Here is a 19,954-nt window from a genome sequence, read left to right as displayed (position 1 = left end):
AGCGGATGAGCCATTCAAGCGCCCCTATTTATATATATTATATATAATATACATTTTTTTAGATTAGTTATGTTATTTTATATATAAAATGTATAAAATTTTATATATATAAATATGTATATTTTAGATTTGTTACAATATTAGTTTTATATATATAAAATATATAATATATATATTTTAGATTCCACATATAAGTGAGTCCATGCAGTATCTGTCTTCCTCTGTGTCTTTATTTTCACATGAGTTTCTTCCTGTGTGCTTGTCTATGTGTCCAAATCCACTCCACTTATTTATTTATTTATTTATGAGAGAGACAGAGAGAGAGAGAGAGAGAGCAAGCAGATGAGTAGGAAAGGGGCAGAGAGAGAGCGGGAGACAATAGAATCTGAATCAGGCTCTGAGCTGTCAGCACAGAGCCTCACGTGGGGCTTGAACCCACAAACTGTGAGATCATGACCCGAGCCAAAGTCGGACGCCTAACTGACTGAGCCACGCAGATGCCCCCAAATTTCACCCTTTTATGAGGACACCAGTCATATTGGGTTAGGGCTCACCCCAAGTGGCTTCATGTTAAGTATTTACATCTGTAATGATCCTGTTTCCAAATCAAGTCACGTTCGGTGGCACTGGGGGCTAGGATCTCAACACATGAATTTTTGAGGGATGCAGTTCAACCCCTCACAGTGACCCTGAGCTAGTTACTGCTCAAGCTGCCTGCAGGACGCCTGGCCACCTCGAGAAGCCTGCAGGGGCGGGGGCACCCACCTCTGGCACCCACCTGTCCTCTCAATGGCTCTGGCTATTGGCCAAAGATGCCACAGAACGTGTCTGGGGACGTGTTCATAACCACAAAATATCCTGCTGCATGGAAGCCTACTTCCCTTCGTGTTCTAGCTTTGAACTCTGAATCGTTGAACTTGGAAATGGTACCACTGCAAACTAGAAGATCAATGACTAAGCTTGAAGAAGACACTACTGCTTTTGAAAAGGTAGGACCTTATTATAACTGATCCTGCAGTTAAGGGATCCTATTAACCCTCGACCCCAAGACAAAGGCCTGAATCTTCTGAGACAAGATATCTGCCAAACGTCTGCCAAGGACAGTGTGAGCAGTAAATACGTCAGCGGCTGTGCGGCATCCGAAGTGCGGCTCTGTGCACGGTGGACCTGCCAAGGCCAGTTACACGGCTTGTATTTTGATCTGAGGAGCTCGTGCTTAGCTTGATATGGGGAACATTTCTCTCTATCTGTCAAGAGTATTACCTTGTTCATTAATGTGTCACTAAAATTTAAAATGCCACCTTTCTGCTTCCCAGGTAATTCCCGCAGACAGGTTTGAGGCATATTGTGAAAAGCACGTTTCTCAGCAGAACTAGAGCCACAGAACGTTGGTGGACAGTGTGCTTGGGTTTTAACTGCCTGCGTCCCTTGGATGACCGATGTTCACGTGATGTGCCTGTTCCTCACAGTTGCCCCTTTGCGAGGTGTTTTGCTTAATTTCCGCATCTGAATTTCTACGTACTCAATCCTTCTATGAGTAATGATTACTAGGAGGAAAATCATGTTGTTTTTGTTATTTGAGCACTTTTTCTCCGTTGCCATGGTCCTTCACTCTTCTCCCATTTCTCGGGTGCTGTCACCTCTGGGCAGTTGTTGGGTGAAGAAACCTCAAGGCGGGGGCCTCAGGACACATGGCTTGAGCGTCAGTGAGAAATGAGGAGTTGCTGACATCCAGCTCTGGCTTTTCGTTTTCCTTCTTGTTGGAATGTTAGTTTCATGTTTCTTAATAGATTCCTTCAAAGAAATTCGGGAGATAGAGTAAGGATGTCTTCTGCAGTCCTTATATTTCTTTCTTTTTTTCTTTTTCAATGTGTATTCATTTATTTTTGAGAGAGACAGTGCAAACAGGGGAGGGGCAGAGAGAGAGAGAGGGGGAGACAGAGAATCCTAAGCAGTGCCTGAAACGGGGCTCGAACCCACCAATGGAGAGATCATGACCTGAGCTGAAATCAAGAGTTGGCCGCTTAACCAACTGAGCCACCCAGGTGCCCCACAGACTCTGGTTTTAAGAGGAGTGACTCCCTTGTGCTGCTTTAAGTATTGAGGGTTTTCTTGTAGGATATGCATCCACAGGAGCCTAGGAAAGGCCACTCGTCACCGTGACAGTAAGCACGCCAGTCCTTCCCGCTTTCTTGTACTCATCGGGCCCTTCTCACTGCCTTTTGGGGGGTTATTCAATATTCAACCTTAGAAATTTCACATCACTAGTTCCTGTGCATCCCCTGAGCCCAGGGAATCCTGGCAAACATCACATTCTATAGTCTGTATTGTGAAAACAGCAGGTGTTATTTTTTCGTTATCCATTTCCATCTCTAGATGGTATCTCACTGCCCTTTTTTTGAACTACACACCCTCTCCACGTCCCCTGCTGCCGAGATTCTGTTTCAGGTCACTTGTCAGCCTGCCGATTGGATGTCCTTGGGCCAGGTGGCCACTGGCTTGATTGAGTTACGCCCAGTGGAGGAAGTACTTTCAAGGTAGTTTCCTCCCTAACTTCCTTCTCCGAAGGGAATATAGATCCAGAGACTTCTGTTAGAATCTGCAACTCAGAAGGAGAGGAGGCTGGGTCCTCCTGAAGAGTGTGGGCTCTGGGAAGGAGAAGAGGAATAAAGATGCATTTCAGGTCTGGAAAATAAGCAGTCAAGATTCAGACTCTGTGCTTGATGAGAGCTGGAATCTGGCGAAGGAGGTGAAGCTGATGTTCGGTACCTCCACCCCTGTTCTCTGTCAGATAATCAAGGAAATGACTCTGGATTCTTGCAAATGTGGACAGAAGAATTGTAAAAGATTCTTTCAGACCTGGATAGGAGGACGCATGGACATGTTTGCCAGGCTTTAGATCTTTATTTTTTTTAAGTTTATTTATTTATTTATTTATTGAGAGAGAGAGAGAGAGAGAGAGAGAGAATAAGTGGGGGAGGGGCAGAGAGAGAGAATCCCAAGCAGGCTCTGCATTGTCAGTGCAGAGTCTGATGCGGGGCTCGAACTTACAATCCGTGAGATCATGACCTGAGCTCAAGTAGGATGCTTAACCGATCGAGCTGCTCAGGTGCCCCAGGCTTTTGGCCTTTAAATTAAGGGGTACTTGGAGCTCTCCGGGGTGGAAATTAGAGTTGAGGGCCACTACTCCATTCTTGTAAGTGATTACAGACCTTGGAATTGTTTGCCAGGCTCGCTCCAGAACCCTAGTTTTTGGAGCACGACTCCTACCTGCGTATCGGGTTTGTTCTTTCAACCGTTCCTTCAGGGCAGAGCTTGGCCCCGGTTCCGGAGGTCGGCTACCTTGTCTCTTCTAGCTCATTCGCGGCACCTCGTCCTGCTTGAGACACTCAACTGAACAGCCACGCCTCTGTTTTCCTGACGACTCATTCGTATTTAAATCACCTTCCTGAAAGTTCCCTTGGCTTAAGCCTCTCTTCTGTGGCCTGAGCACACAATTTAAATTTCAATCCTAATGTTCTTAGCCGGTCCTCCTGAAACGCACGCTGGGTAATTGGTTGAGGGCTATCTTCTCATTACTTTTGCTAAATGAAGAGAATACCTTAAAACCGGCCACAGGTGAGCACAGAAATTCCCAGACAGAGTTAATAAGCTGTTCTCGTCACGTGTGTTCTCTGCCCCTGTTTGAATTGTGCTGTTGGTCGTGCGTTGCTGGCAGCAGAAAGAAATATGATGTTTGGCTAATGGTTTGAGAAGGGGAGGGAAGGACTCGGGGTCACCTGTGGCATATCCTATTCTGAGCCGAGCCAAAGGAGATTAATACTGTCACTTGCTTGATTAGCACTGCTCCTGGCCAGGCTCTCGACTTCGAAACGTATTAATTCTGCGAGAACAGCTCCGACCGGACTTGTCTTGTCCACGTTTGCAACTAACCTTGTAAAATCCCACGGCAGGGGGCTGACTGGAGGCGGAGGCTGAGACCCGGGCCAAGCCCTGCTTGTTTTTTTTGTTTGCTCTTATGGCAAGGGCTTTCAAAATAATGCTAAATTGCTTAAGCCTGAGCCTGCAAAGTAATTGGTGTGTTTTGTATCTCGAGTTAAAGCTCTTTTTAGCAAAGAGTTCTAGCGCAAGCATCCTTAAATCTATTCAGCTGTGTACATGCATTTATTCATGCGAGTGTCAGGAAATTTCTTGTTAAGATAACCTTCCTAAGTACATCACTGTGATGTGAATTGGTAATGTGTTCCAGAGTCGGAAGGTGTCTGGGCTTGGGTTTTGAAGGCTCCGTGTACTGTCTCACTTGGCTGGGAATTATCCGGCATCAGGTGTTTTGCAGGTAAAAGCGTGGCTTTCAGCACTTACGGTGGGAACGTTTTCCGTCCCATCTGCTGATGGATGGAAAGTTCTGCACGTCGAGGCTCTTTTTCTAGTTCTGCAGATCCACTCTCCTGCTTGTGGGAGGTAGGGAACCTGGCAGGTCCCTGAGCTTTGGAGCTGACAAGCCTGAGTTCCAGTCCCAGCTCGGGTACCTACCAGGAGTGGTGATCTTTCATGTAGAAAAAGCCTTGCGGGCAAATTGGAGTAAAGTATAAACATTGTCACTGAATAATAGAATAGGAATTTTAAAAACCTTTTGATATATAATGCCAGATTTTCCTTTGACAGGTTATGTGGATTTTCTATTCCCACCATCCTTATTTTGAAATTCATCATATATTATTTAAGTAATCCCACCCAGTGTACAGGAAAATTGTTTTGTTATTGTTCTAATGTGTGTTTCCTTGATGACTTGTGAGGTTACGCCCATTTTTTTCATATGTTTATTGGCTTTTTGCTGTTTCTTTTTTGTATTGCCCGTGAACGTATTTCCAAGTCTTCTTGTTCGTTCTCTCCCCTCAATACAGTGAAAGAGTAATACAAATGATAAAGACACCGTACTTCTTTTGGAAGTGACAACAATATTGCCATAGTTCTTTTTTTTTTTTTTTTAAGTTTATTTACTTTGAGAGAGGACATGTGTGTATGCAGGTGGGGGAGGGGCAGAGAGAGGGAGAGAGAGAATCCCAAGCAGGCTCTGCACTGTCAGCACAGAGCGTGATGTGGGGCTCAAACCCATGAACAGTGAGATCATGACCTGAGCCAAAATCAAGAGTCGGACCCTTAACCGACTGAGCCAGCCAGGCGCCCCATCATAGCTCCTTTTTTTCTTTTTTTCTTTTTAAATGCTGATTCCAAAATATGTTGTATGGGCCTGGTGTCCCTGAGCCCCACACTGTGCAAACTTTCCTTTTGTACACAAGTATTCTTCTCAGATTTGATTGTTCTCCTTCTGTACCACGGATAGTTTCGCAGAGGATTCCTTTCTCCTCTTTCTTCTTATTTGGCCATCTTAATCAACTTCTTCACTGGTTCCTGTTAAAACCACCCTTTCCTGGTCTTTAGCAGATTAGGGTCGTCCAGACAATAGTCTCTTCCCTAGCCAAGATCTGGGCACCCCGTTTCCCAGGTGGCCCCCACTCACCAGGATCAGTATCAGGGGGCAGATGGAGAGTGGTTTCATCCCGTCTAAGAGGAGGTCATGGGTGTTGGGATGCATTTATTCCTTCAGTCATTCAGTAAATCTAGTTGAGAGATGGCCACGTTCCAAGCCCTGTCGTAAACAGTGAGCGGAGCGGATAGAGTCCTCTGCGTCCGCAGCTGCCACCGCTTGGTGTCGAGGATGACACAGCAAAAAAGACTCAGCATGTGCAGATGTCCGAGGGGGCGTGTGCCATGGAGAGGGCAGGGGGTAGGTGCCAGCTGGGGAGGAGAGTCGCTGCCCTGGGTGGGGAGGTCAGGGAAAGCCTCCATGAGAAGCCAGGATCTGAGGGAGGTGAGGGAGGCGAATCTCCCCCATGTGAACACCGGGGGAAGAACATTCCAGGTAGACGGAGCGCTGAAGGTGCCAAGATCCCGAGTGGCGAGCGTGCAGGGGACAGCCAAAGAAGACTGGGGGGCCAGCGGTGAGAGTGGAAGGCTGTGCGGTCAGAGTGGTGCCAGGGACCCAGACCACGGGAGGTCTTACTGGCCACACGCCACCCTGTGTGGCGGGGACAGCCGTGGAGCGATGTGATTTCACTTGATTCTTCAAGGGAAGCCATGGATGACTGTGCTGGGAATAGATCGCTGGGAAAAGGGGGGCTGGGGTGGAACAGGGAGACCAGGTAGGGGGCTGCTACCCTAAGCCAGGCAAGGGGTGGTGGGGGCTGGGAGTAGGCTGGAGCCGGGCGTGTGGGGGACACGGGCACACTGCTCGGTAGCACCCAGAGGATCTGCTGCTGGACTGAATGCGGCGTCTGGATCATTCGCCAGGGCCGCCGTAACAAAGGGCCAAACGCTGAATTGCTTAAATGACGTGAACGTATTGTCTCACAGCTCCAGTGGCTGGAAGTCCGAGATCAAAGTATCAGCAGGTTTGGTTCCTTCTAGTGGAAGGAGAATCCGTTCCCCGCCTGCTTCCTAGCTTCTTGTGGTTTCTTATCGACGTGTGGTGCTCCTTGGCCGAAGCATCACTCCGACCTCTGCCTTCATCTTCACACGGCCTTCTCTCTGGGTCCAAATTTCCCCCATTAGTGAGGACACCGGTCACGTAGGATTGGGAACCTACCCTACCCCTCTGCTACCTCATCAAGCTGAACTAATCACATGTGCAACCATCTATGATCTGTTTCCAAATAAGATCATGTTCTGAGGGGCTCGGGGTTAGGACCTGAACATGGTTTTGTTTTCCAAATAAGATCATGTTCTGAGGGGCTCGGGGTTAGGACCTGAACATGGTTTTGTTTTTGTTTTTGTTTTTGTTTTTGTTTTGTTTTTGGTGGGGACACAATTCAGTCTATCACAGGGTGGGAGAAAATGAGACAAGTCAAGTTTCGATCCAAGACTTCTGGTTTGATCCATGGCAAGAGCGGAGTTGCACCGATTTGAGATGGAGAATCTGTGGGAGAAGCAGATCTTGGGAGGAGGATGAGAAACTGGGCTTTGGATGTTGAGTTTGAGGTGTCCACGAGACAGCTGTTCCTTTGGCGGCTCTCCGGTCAAGCCGCTCGGCGCCTGGCCCCAATATGGGTCTCCTCAGGCCCGGGTTGTGTGCGGGGCAGGGCCTGGGCTGGAGGCAGGTGTAGGCTGGGTCAGGAGGACAGCCGCTCTCCCGGCACTGCCCCCTTCCAAAAGCACAATCGTTTTCCGTGTCCCAGGAGGTGAAATGGGCCGGGAAGCACGGCCCTAAGCTAGCGCCGCTTCAGCTCTCATCCGTGAACTAAGGAGCTCTGATCAGACCAGAAAAAAGATTTTTCCAAGTTTTAATTATCCAACAATGTACACGGCTACACCTGAAATCACTTTGGAATCCACTGCCCCCTTCCATTCCTTTTCTGTAATCCTGCCACCACTTCTTTGGTGGGAGTCTTCCTTTTCTGCAATATTATACCATAAAGTCATTTAACACTTGCCCGGAATTCTGATCTATGTTTTCCCTGGAAGACCCAACTGTTTCAGGTAGACAGACGAGATCTTAGAGTTCACGATTTCTCCTATAGTGTTGTACAAATCAATAAAAACAGACCTAAAGCCCCAATTGTGTCTAGAATGACGACTCATGGTTGTAGTTACAACCGAAGGATCTGCTGACCACAGGGTCGCGGGGAGCACTTTGGCATTCAGACGGCATTCTGGAATTTTCCCATCAATGTTAATTAGATTCACACTCCTCTTTTCTAAGCTCCGGAGTATCTTCCAAGTAACAGCAGAGAGAACTACATCTCACATCAAACATAGAATTACCACACAGCTGCTCTGTAGCCTTTATCAGTCAGTCTGCCCACAGTCCGGCTTTCAGATTCCCTCTTTTTCGCGTGGATTGCACGCCACCTGACATGTGGGGTCCAAGTACCCAACTTGTGTTTTCTGGTGCTCGTACTTAGAGCTCAATCTTGAGGACATAAAATTTGAAAGAAGACCTAAATTTAGTGAATTTCTTTGCTAATAACAAAGACCCAACTCACAAGGGTGTTTTTAAAATCCAGCTGTCCCGCGTACTTTATCTTGCCGGACCGTGGGAAGGAACATTTTGGCTCGGCAGATCACGAGGGCTGAATCAGAAAACACTGTGAATTGCTTAGGAACAAATGATTTCCCACATTCCAGAGAGGAAAAGATCACATTAAGTTTAAATTAACCCCTTATGCCCAGATTCAAACATTATTTCTTTTCCTTGGACACGTGGTGGTCATTCACTGATTCTCATCTGGTAGAATCCTAAAGAGGATTGATTCTGTGTGGCCAGCTCATCTGGTCAGGCATATTCTTTCGCTATCCCCAAATTGGCTGTAGTCTGAACTTGATGGGTTGTACCAAATATATTTTTCTGACCTCTGTTACTGATTTCTAAACAATTGCAGAATGGTCTGTACAATCCAACTCCTTTAAAACGTGTTCGAGCTTGCACAAGCTTTACAGCCGATATGTGGTTGATTTTTATAAATCTTTCATGTATGCTTGAGAGGAATTTGTGTTTTCTGGGTGCAATATTCTTTATAGGTCCGCTCAGCAAATCTTACTGAGTACAGTGGTCAAGTCTGTTATATCCTTAATTATATTATAGCCCTAATTAGGCCAGTGGCCCTGTTTGGCTTAATTGCTAAAAGGAGTATGTAAAAATTTTCCATATGATTGTTGATTGGAATTTTTCTCTCGTAGTTCTGTCATTTTGACTTTGTCTACTTTGTCAGTTGTGTACACATTTCAAATTATCGTATCTTCCTGGTAAATTAAAATGTTATCTTAACTCCATATCTAGAAATGCTTTTTGCCTTAAGGTTTATGTATCTAATAATGTAAATTCGTGTGTGTATCTGTATCTATAGATCTATGAATCATTCTATGAATCATTCTCTCTCTCTCTCTCTCTCTCTAATCCATTATCTTCTTAATTTATAAAATACCTAACAGAGTGATACTAGCTTTCTTTTGTTACTATTTTCCTGACCTGTCTTCTCCTAGTTTTTTCTCTCATTGTTTTCTTTGAACCTTCCTGTATCATTTCATTATGTATGTGCCTTTTGTAAGCTATATGAAATTTGGATGTTTCAATCCAATTTGACCATCTTTGCCTTTAAACTGGAACATTTAGTCCATTTACATTATTGTCATATATCTGGGCTCATATGTACCATGTGTATTGTTCTTATTATTTGTTTCTCCTTCTCCTTGTTTCTGACTTTCCTTCCTCATTCTGTTTTTTTTTGGGGGGGGGCCTTTGGAGAAATTTAACTTTTTTGCTATTTTGTGAGTACATTTAAAAAACGTTTTTGTGCTTATTGAGCAGTTTTAATTGTGTTGGTTGGTCAGGGTCTTTTATATATGGAGGTCCTAAATGGATTCTATTTTTTAATTTAGAATATAATTTTGTGGGGCTCCTGGGTGGCTCAGTCATTAAGCATCTAACATCGGCTCAGGTCATAATCTCACAGTTCGAGAGGTCAAGCCCTGCTTCGTGTGAACATGAGCCCCGGGTGAGCCTCACTTCTCTCTCTCTCTCTCTCTCTCTCCCCCCCTCTTTTTCTCTACCCCTCAATGACTTGCACCCTCTCTCTCTCTCTCTCTCAAATATAGAAATATATAAAATATATAAAATTTTTATGTACCAAATTATATATAAAATACATAAATATATACATATTTATATATAATGTATATTATTTATATAATTTTTATTATTGCACATGCAGTAAATGAACATTCTAGGAGGTTAAGAAATTCAGATTAACAAGAATAAGGAGATAAAAACACTGCATTCCTGTCATTCTGAGATGAGCTACCTCGGGGTAGCTTGTTTTGTGTGTGTGTGTGGGGGGGCACACGCAGGCACAAGTGGTCCATGGTGGATATCCGTGTGCGCTCTTTAAACCTAGAGAAAGGTCGTATTGTCCATGCGAAGATGGAAGGTGGCTGTTTGCAATTGGTAATCGCCGCCTTTCCGTGCCCATCCATTTTAATTTTATTTTAGCCACAGCCTCCACTCAGGTCTCTTCAATTGTCCTCAAATGTCCATTTCAGTAGGTTTGTTCAAAGCCAGGACCACTCACCGAGATCTGTGTGTCGTCTGTGCGGGTGTAGTTTCCTCTTTGTTTTTGTGGCCGAGACTCGTGGACCGGCCGGCCAGCCTTCCTGGAAGATGCCCCCTGTCTGGGTTTGGTGCGTTTGTCTCTTGTGGTGTCACGAGAGTTGATGCTCTAGGACTACTGGATCTGAGTCACACATTTTTTTTTGGTTAGAAAGCATCACAGGTGATGTCATGTGCCTCATCATTGCACTGGGGCTCTGTGCCTTATGACCTCATTAGTGAGCGTGGCCACTAGGCTAGGATGGCCACAGCTTCATTCCTCCAATCCAGTTATTGATTTTTCTTCTTGACGTTCACAAAGGATCTGTGCAGTGCTATTGTGGCCTTACAGAAACAGCCACTTTAAGCAGCCATACCCCCAACACTTTTAACACCATTTGAACCTCCTTTCCTGGGCCATTGGCTTTGTAAAGTGTTGCAGAATATGCTGATTTCCTTATTCCCTTGTTCCCTCTCACTGTTACCCGGCACTCTTCTGTGAAGCAGACCTTTTTCTCCATCAACCAGATCGTTGATTTCTCTGAAACACCATGTTTTTTCCTGGAAAGGCTTGATAGAGGCTTAGTTCTTTCATTTTAATCACCAGTTTTCAAAGAAAGTTCCAGCAGGTGGTGACATAAGGAATTTTTCTGGATCTCTCTCTTTTTAAGTATTACCACGGACTCACGTATTGTCACGGATTCATTGTGTTTCAATGCACTATAATCAATATTTCTTGTTGTTCTTGCTACAGTTGTCACAAATATGTATAGCGGAGGCTTTAGGCCGTGTCAGTGCTCAAAACTAGAAAGTTTATTTTACATTTCAGCAAAAGTAAAGGCATCGTTCTGTCTCACTCCTCCAAGGACACATGTGATTGCCTTCAGGGACCACCTGGATAATACAGGCTAATCTCCCCATCTCAAGATCCTTAGCTTGATCACCTCTGAAAAGTAATTTTTTCCATTTGAGCAGGTTGCAGGGATTAAGTTGTGGTTGCCTTTTCAAGGGCATTCCTCAACCTACCACAACCATGACCTTAGTGACTTACTATTTGATCATACAATACAAAGTGAACGGCTTTAAGATACGTGTATATTTTTACAAACTATAAAAATACCAAGTGAAGTATAACTGTAGATGGCACTTTTTTGTCCTTGAAATTAAACCTTTAAGGATGTGGCTTCAAAGTGCTGTGTTGCAAACTCACTGGAGATAAATCCTTTCCTGTTTAGGTTTGTTTGTCTCTGTTTGCTTTCTTTTCTTTTCTTTTCTTTTCTTTTTTTAAATTTTTTTACTCTTTATTTATTTTTGAGAGAGAGAGAGAGAGAGAGAGAGAGAGAGAAAGCATATGTGCAAGTGGGGAAGGGGCAGAGAGAGGGAGACACAGAATCTGAAGCAGGCTCCAGGCTCCGAGCTGTCAGCACAGAGCCCGATGCGGGGCTCGAACTCATGAACCACGAGATCATGACCTGAGCTGAAGTTGGACGCTTAACCGACTGAGCCCCCCCACCCCCCCAAAAGGCACCCCTGTCTCTGTTTGCCTTCAATTGAAGGGACCCCCCAAAATTAGTCATCTCAAAATTTAGATAATATATTTGATGGTTCAGGGCGTCCTTCACCAGTTCACCAACTGGGGGACAAAGTCATGTTGAAGGGGGCTGGGCCTTGGATAGGAGACTCAGTGGGAGCTCTACCTCTGCGCAGCTCCGGGGGTTCCTTCTTGTCCCCTGCCAGCGTGCTCACCCTCGGTTATGCTAAGCACATCTGTTCTCTCCCCTTTCCTTCCTTTCCAGGACTTTCTACTTCCTTCTAAACCTTTCTGTCCATTCTCTAGCACCTGCCCTTTCCCAGTCTGTCTTCAGCCCCTACCTGACTTGTGCAGTTTCTGCCAAGGTGCTGTGAGCAGGGTGAGGTGGGGAGAGAGCACGTGGAACTGGGGTCTATACTAGGACGCATGTGGTTCACTTTCCAAGTCATCTGGACCTGAGCGCAGGAGGGAGTAAGACCTGTCTGATTTGAGTAGCCCCAGAACAAAGCACCTTTGCTCTGGAAACATCCATGTCTGTGCTCTTGTATTTCCTCCTGCTTTATCTGTCCTTCATTTTCTATTGAATATCCATTGGAGAAATATCAAACTCAAATCGGCTGGATCAAGGTAAAAAAAAGATCCTTCATTCTACAGAGGTCAGGATGTCCCTAGAGGCCATGTGTGGTCCCTGAGTGACCATCTTCTGGCTGCAAAACTCAACTAGTTTGTGCAACTGGGACGAAGGGAGTGAACAGAAATTCTCAGAGTGAGACAGTCTGGACAGGAGTGAGAATCTTTAATTTCATGTCTTTGTAACCCAGAGTGTTTCTATACACTGTGCTGTTGTGCAGGTGTGGTACTGAATCTATTTTCTGAAAATCACAGGCGACTGAAGGCAACCTAGAAATGTCTGTACGTCTGAATTCGTTGACTTTGCATCTTGGTTCAACAAACCTAAGTCTTCCTGGGGGATGGACTATAATTCAAACCCCTTTTTCTCCAGCTTCTCTTGATTGTATGACTTGGTAAAGGAAATAAGACTGCTAAAAGGATGGATAATTTATGTCATGGGAACCCTGCTTATGACAGAGACATTCTCGAAATGACACTGTTACTGCTTTTTTTTTTTTAATTTTTTTTTCAACGTTTTTTATTTATTTTTGGGACAGAGCAAGACAGAGCATGAACGGGGGAGGGGCAGAGAGAGAGGGAGACACAGAATCGGAAACAGGCTCCAGGCTCCGAGCCATCAGCCCAGAGCCCGACGCGGGGCTCGAACCCACGGACCGTGAGATCGTGACCTGGCTGAAGTCGGACGCCTAACCGACTGCGCCACCCAGGCGCCCCCTGTTACTGCTTTTAAATATTAATTCTGTTTCCTGAAAGAATGAGCTAAAGAATGCAAGAAATTCTAAAGCACATGGAGGGGAAACTAAGTTCTCCAGAACAGAAAATTGCTACAAGGGGCAAATAGGCAATTTGACAGTGTGCATACATTATATTGTTACAAATGCATCAGACTGTTTAGCATCAAACTGCAGGATATGTTTTCACAGAGCATAGTAGTTTTGAAGACGTGACAAGTGATTAATGTCGTACTTAGTGGGATAGTTTCTAAGAAGTGAATTAGATTTCTTGGATGTGGAAGTGGTTGAAGGCGTATATGAGGTATTTTGCCTCGTGAGGGTGGCATTTGTCCCATTGAAGCAATGATGGAATAAGATTCATTTTAATGAATTTAGAGAATTAAAATTCCAAGATGAGTGTATTTGATTGGAGTGGTTTTAGGAATCACCAGATTATTAGGAATATATGATCAAACCAGATTGGGGCAGCTGCCTGACTGACCGTAATCTGTTAGTGTCATTTCTAAGTCACCCCTCCTTTTTTAAAAGTTTTTATTGAAACTCCAGCTAGTTAACATACAGGGTAATTTTAGTTTCAGATGTATAGTATAGTGATGCAACACTTAACGTACGTCACCCAGTGCTCATCACGACAAGTGCCCTCCTTCATCACCTATCACACCCACCCCCAACCCCCTCCTCACTGGTAACCACCCATTTGTTCTTCATAATTAAGAGTCTGTTTCTTGGGTGTCTCTCTCTGTCTCTCTCTCTCTTTTTCCCTTTGCTCGTTTGTTTTGTTTCTTAAATTCCACAGATGAGTGAAATCATATGGAATTTTTTTCTCTGACTTATTTTGCTTAGCATAATATTCTCTAGCTCCATCCTTGTTGTTGCAAATGGCAGGATTTCATTCTTTTTTTATGGTTGTGTAGTATTCCAGTATAGATATTCTATATATCTAGTATATCTATATATCTAGATGTGTGTGTGTGTGTGTGTGTGTGTGTGTGTGTGTGTGTGTGTGTGTATTGGAATATATATCTTTTTATGGCTGAGTAATATTCCAGTACACACACATTCAGCTTCTTCATCCATTCATCAGTTGATAGACACTGGGATGTTTCCATAATTTGGCTATAGTAAGCAATGCTGCTATAAACATTTTTGGTGGAGTCTTGCAGTCTTTCTTTTTTTTTTAAGTTTATTTATTTATTTTGAGTGGGAGAGCGAGCAGGGTAGGGGCAGAGAGAAGGGGAGAGAGAAAATCCCAAGCAGGTTCCATGCTTCAGCAAGACCTTGGAAACCGTGATCTGAGCTGAAATCAAGAGTTGGACGCTTCACCAACAGAGCCACCTAGGCACCCCTTGGGTTTTCTATATAGAGTATCATGTCATCTGCAAATAGTGAAAGTTTTACTTCTTCATTACCAATTTAGATGCCTTTTATTTCTTTTTGTTGTCTGATTGCTGAGGCTAGTTCTCCCAGTACTATGTTGAATGAAAGCAGTAAGAGTGGGCATCCCTGTCTTGTTCCTGATTATAGAGAAAAAGCTCTCAGTGTTCCCCCATTTAGGATGGTATTAGCTGCAGGTTTTTCATAATGGCCTTTATTATGTTGAGGTATGTTCCCTCTAAACCTACTTGTTGAGGGTTTTTATCATGAATGCATGTTGTACTTTGTCAAATGCCTTTTCTGCATTTATTGAGATGATCATATGGTTCTTACCCTTTCTTTTGTTAATGTGGTGTATCACACTGATTGATTTGCAAGTATTGAACCACCCTTGCAACCCAGGAATAAATCCCACTTGATTGTGGTGGGTGATTTTTTTAATGTTTGCTAGTATTTTGTTGAGCATTTCTACATATGTGTTCATCAGATATATTGGCCCGTGGTTCTCTTTTTTGGTGGAGTCTTTATCTGGTTTTGGTATCACAGTAATGTTGGCCTCATAGAATGAACTTGGAAATTTTCCTTCCTTTTCTACTTTTTGAAATAGTTTGAGAAGAATGGGTATTAACTCTTCTTTAAATGTTTAGTAGAATTCACTTGTGAAGCCGTCTGGTCCTGGAGTTTTGTTTGTTGGGAGTTTTTTGATTACCGACTTAATTTCTTTGCTAGTTATTGGTCTGTTCAAATTTTCCATTTCTTCCTGTTTCAGTTTTGGTAATTATATGTTTCTAGGAATTTATCCATTTCTTCTATGTTTTCCAATTTGTTGACATATAATTTTTCATAATATTCTCTTATAATTGTTTACAACTCTGTCGTGTTGGTTATTTCTCTTCTCTCATGTGAGTTTATTTATTTGGGTCCTTTATCTTTTCTTTTTGATAAGTCTGGGTAGAGGTTTATCAGTTTTGCTAATTTTTTCAAAGAACTAGCTCCTGGTTTCATTGATCTATTCTATTGTTTTTTGTTTTTGTTTTTTAGTTTTATATCACTCATTTCTGCTTATGTTTATTATTTCTTTCCTTTTTCTGTCTATAGGATTTATTTGTTGTTCTTTTTTCATCTCCTTTAGGTATAAGGTTAGGTTGTTTATTTGAGATTTTTCTTGCTTCTTGGGGTGGACCTATATTGTTATATACTTCCCTCTTCAGACCACTTTGCTGCATCCCAAAGGTTTTGGACCATTGTGTTTTCATTTTCATTTGCCATACACACACACATACACACACACACACACACACACACACACACACACACATATATTTCTTTTTCGATTTCCTGGTTGACCCATTCATTGTTTAGTAGGATGTTTTTTAACCTGCATGTATTTGTGGTCTTTGAAGGTTTTTTCTTGTGGTTGACTTCTAGTTTCGTAGTGTTGTGGTCAGAAAATAAGCCATTCCTCCTTGATGGAAGTCATTCTTTCCCCTCATCCCACCATGATGTCTGTATGGGTCCCAACTCTAACAGTGATTAATTAAAGGGCAGTCACTTGACTTGAAATAAAGTGTTAGTAACTTACCTTGCTAGCCACAATAATTGGTCTTGGGGTGGCATTTAACTAGGGTTACACTTATTCTGGTTTGCTTGGATTTCTTCCCTTCCAAAATTGAAAGACGTATATATCCTGGGAACCTCCTCAGTATTAGGAAAACTGGATGGTTGGTTATCCAACATTTAACTAAACTGGCTTAGTTTAACTAAGAGGGGATTGGGACTAGAAATGGAGTCTTTCTCTTTCTGGCCACAAAACTGTGAAGATGTAAGTCCAGAGTAGTTGGCAGCTCTGTTTCCAACCTCAGGACTAAGCTCATTTGATAGTAAAGCCTACTGGCAGAGAATGAAATGGAGACAGAGTCTGAAACCATTTGAGTCCCTGGCTCCATCTCCCCACCTTTGGCAAGGAAAATGTGCTTAATAAGAGCCATTGGGCCCCTTTCTTTGCCCAAACGTTTCTAATTGGGCTTCTGTCAATTGCAATCAAGAAATCCTAATGCAATATGTTTGCCCCAGAGAAGCTCAGGAGTTTCTAACTTTTAATCTTTTTAGTTATAATTTTTCCCAGTTTTGTAAAACTTACCAAAAAAAAAAAAAAAAAAAAGGTAGAGGCGTTTTAAATAGTAATTGAAATTTAGGTTGGAAAGGACCTTAGAGGGTTTGAAGGCTAATCCTGCAGATAGGCAGAATTCCTTTCTACAAAATGCCTGGAACAATTTGGTACACTGCACTTTTCTTCTCTTGTTATCAAGCCCAGTTTCATTATAGCTTCTAAGGCATCTCATGTCTGACATGAACCTAGTACCTGATATGGGGCTTGGTACATAGAGGCATGCTGCATTTGATAACTGGCTTACTGTTGAATGGATGCATGTTTAACTGAACTTAACTCAGTTGTAATGATCCCTTAAATTTAATTTTATATTTGGAGTTTGGAAGAGAGTCTTAGAAGATTACAGTCATATTATTAAGGATAAGGAATTCTTATAACCATAGTTTATCATGCATATTGTGTTACACAGGCCAAATAAATTTTGGCCATTTATGTTTTAAAGTTTCTCTTTTGGATGTTTGAGAATGTGGCTTTATTTTGACATATGATCATGTAGGATGTATAATAGTGATGTCCAAAATTTCTCTTTGGAAAAACAAAATTTTCTGTTGTAACTTGTGCTTTTATGCTTTGGGAAAGAACTATCTGTTCACTTGGTCAGTAAAAATTGACCAAGAAAAATCCATTTTTATTGACCAAGTGCCTACCCTGTGCATAGAAGTTTGAGGAGTTAAGAGCCTTCAGTCACCTTGCGATGTGTCGAAGAGATGGAAGATGTATCAGTGGGACCCTTGCAGCTGCAAGTAATAAAAAATACTACTCTAACTGGCCTAAACAAAAGTGAGAAGTTTTTTGTTTATATAATGGAAAAGGTGGACCAGGCTCTAGGGCTCTCACACTGTTACCTTGTCCTAGCTGGCGTTCCCAGTTGTGAGCTCTACTTCCTCTGTGTGAATTCTTAGAAAGGACTCTTCTCCATCCCACGGTGGTAAGATGGCTGCCACAGCAACTGAGTCTCTCTTTATTTTTAGGTTCAGGTGGGGATGAGGAGGGAAAAAGCACGTGTCTTTCCACGAGCAATCCCAGCAGAGTCTCCTAGTTCCTCTTAGTTGTGATTTTCTGTGTGGATTTTACTTCCCAAAATCAATGGCTGTAGCTAGAAGATTGCAATGCGCTGCTGGTTACCTTAGGCTTGCGTTACACCCCCCATTCTGGAACCCGGCTGAGAATCTCAGAAGGTCTGGGACAGGCTTCCACAAGGATGAAGAAGGAGGCACGGTTGGTAGATGGAAAAACAATCAGCAGACATTTTCTACGATTAGCAGACATTTCTGTTCAGGATGTCTAGCTGAACAGCATTATGGGGTGTGAAGCCTTTTTTCTCCTGAGTATAAGTGGTGCTGAACTTTATCAATGTTAAAAAAACAAAAACAAAAAAACAAAAAAACCTTTGCCTGAGTGATTTGTTGCTTCCTGTGCTGACACTGTTTCCATGCATTGAGAATCTTGGTTTCGGTCTTGTTTTAAATCCACTTTAACCTGATGCAGTGTCTCCACTGGAGCCCCTCCCTGCCTCGCTGCCTCTCGTTGCCCGAGCTGGGCTCCCCCGGCCTCAGACCCGACCAGCCGGGGTCTGGCAGATGGATTCAGAGAATTTGAAACAAGTGCCGGGTGATTGTGAAGCGCAGGTCGAGCTGTGCCTGTCGGCTCCTTTGGTTTAGAGAGGCGTTTCCCCCCTACATCTGGCGTCACCCCCCAGCCATCCCCAACCAGCTCACACATCACCGTCTCGGCGACGTCTTCTTTGCCTGTCTCAGGAAGACTGGTTGTCCTCTGTAGTGCCACCGCATCGTGCTCCAGCACTTTCTCATCGACATTTTGTGTCTCAGTTTCCTCACCAGATTTTGAGGGGCTTGTGGCCGGACTCGTGTCTTCTAAGCACTGGGTGTTGTGAGAGCGCACAAGAGAAGGGATTCTGAGCCGGGAGGGAAGGGGGCTGCCATGTGATCTCCTGTCCGAGGGGCCGGTTCTGCATGCCCAGGGTTATCGGAATGGACGCTAGCAGAAAGTATTGGGAGTAACATTTCTACTTGTTTTTCCATAAAATCTTTCATTACTGTTTCTGGGTGTGTTTATAAGATACGTCATGTACCGTGTCATAGTACGTGTACATTGGTAATAAATATGAGTATAACTGATATGTTTATAAAGACGCATATATTGTAAATGCAGTTTTCAACAAATTTTAAAAAAAGTTTCGTGTTTATCTATTTTTGAGAGAGACAGAGATTCAGAACATGAGCGGGGGAGGGGAAGAGGCAGAGAGGGAGACACGGAATCCCAAGCAGGTTCCAGGCTCTGAGCTGTCAGCACAGAGCCTGACACGGGATTCGAACCCACGGATGGTGAGATCATGACCCGAGCTGAAGTCGGATGCTTAACCAACGGAGCCACCCAGATGCCCCAGTTTTCAAAAAATTTTAAAGGATGGAGAGTGCGGTCGAAAACAGTTGGAGACTGTTGGTTTAGATCATTGCTTTCCAATTTTTTCGTAGCACCAATCCAGTCTAAGGACTATGTTTCACATACGATTCTGCAAGTGTGTTGATGGGTGTGTATCAGCTGGAAGAAAAGTTTGAGGAAGTGGCATTTACTATGGATCCTGCAATGATTTCCGACATTTCTGATTCGGTACTAATGCATTACAGCTCACTCTTAGCTCTCTACACAGATGTCAACACCCCCTGTGCTGGCGGGCTACATCCCACAGCTTGGGATGTGCCGATGAGGATAATGAGGTTGCTGCTTGGACGAGGAGGGCTCTTGATCTGGAGCCTCGTGAATGTCTCCTAACAGAGAACCTGCAAAAATGCCGCCTCCCCAGGCCTCAGTCCTGGTTGTCCTGAGGCCTGTGGGTTCAGACAATGTGGATGGGGAGGGACGGGCCCCTGGGAGAGGGGAGGAATAGGAGAGAGGTCATGTGGGGAAGGACGGCTGGAAGATTGGTGTCCATCAGGGACAAAGCTAGCTAGGTAGGCCTGGGCCTTGGGCCTCAGGGGAGGGACTTTTGTACAAGGTGGAAGGCAAAAATTCATCAGCACTGTTAAGTCCCAGCAGCCTTATCATAGTCTGTCACCTGAAAAGTATTAGCATAAATTTCTTTGGGCCCAGTCTGCGGGCCTTAATGAACTTGAGTTCCAAGCACACACTTTAAGGAAGTATGTCTGACTCGCTTTATCCCTGTTTTGGGTACAGTTGTCGATGAATATTATGCCGCCATTCCCGATGGGTTAGCGATTCCACAGAGGTGGGGTTTCCACCCAACAGCTCCGTGCCTTTAGGACTCTTCCTGGGAAGGCTGTGGGCTTCTGTTAATTCCAGGGCTTCAGGTTTTCTCCTCCGACCTAGCAATGAGTGGCAACTGAATCCAG

At 43.9% G+C, this 19,954-nt stretch overlaps 1 protein-coding gene across 2 annotated transcripts in view; it reads left to right on the top strand.

The window, feature by feature from the left end:
- ATPSCKMT (ATP synthase c subunit lysine N-methyltransferase) overlaps positions 1 to 19,954 on the top strand; it is a 242,261-nt gene that overhangs the window by 146,784 nt on the left and 75,523 nt on the right. Inside the window, exon 5 of one of the 2 annotated variants that reach the window (XM_086675994.1) lies at positions 1,317 to 1,529. The exons of the other annotated variant lie outside the window; for it this stretch is intronic. Within the exon in view, the coding sequence (XP_086532120.1) occupies positions 1,317 to 1,376 (60 nt within the window). The 3' untranslated portion in view covers positions 1,377 to 1,529. Of the gene's footprint in view, positions 1 to 1,316; positions 1,530 to 19,954 lie in introns of those variants that run through there. 2 annotated transcript variants of the gene reach the window in all.

This window comes from Puma concolor, chromosome A1 (genome assembly GCF_028749965.1).
Source record: "Puma concolor isolate L17-30 chromosome A1, mPumCon1.1.hap2, whole genome shotgun sequence".
Taxonomy (NCBI): Eukaryota; Metazoa; Chordata; class Mammalia; order Carnivora; family Felidae; genus Puma; species Puma concolor.
Note: the sequence above shows the minus strand (reverse complement) of the source record. Positions and strands in the feature narration are given on the sequence as shown.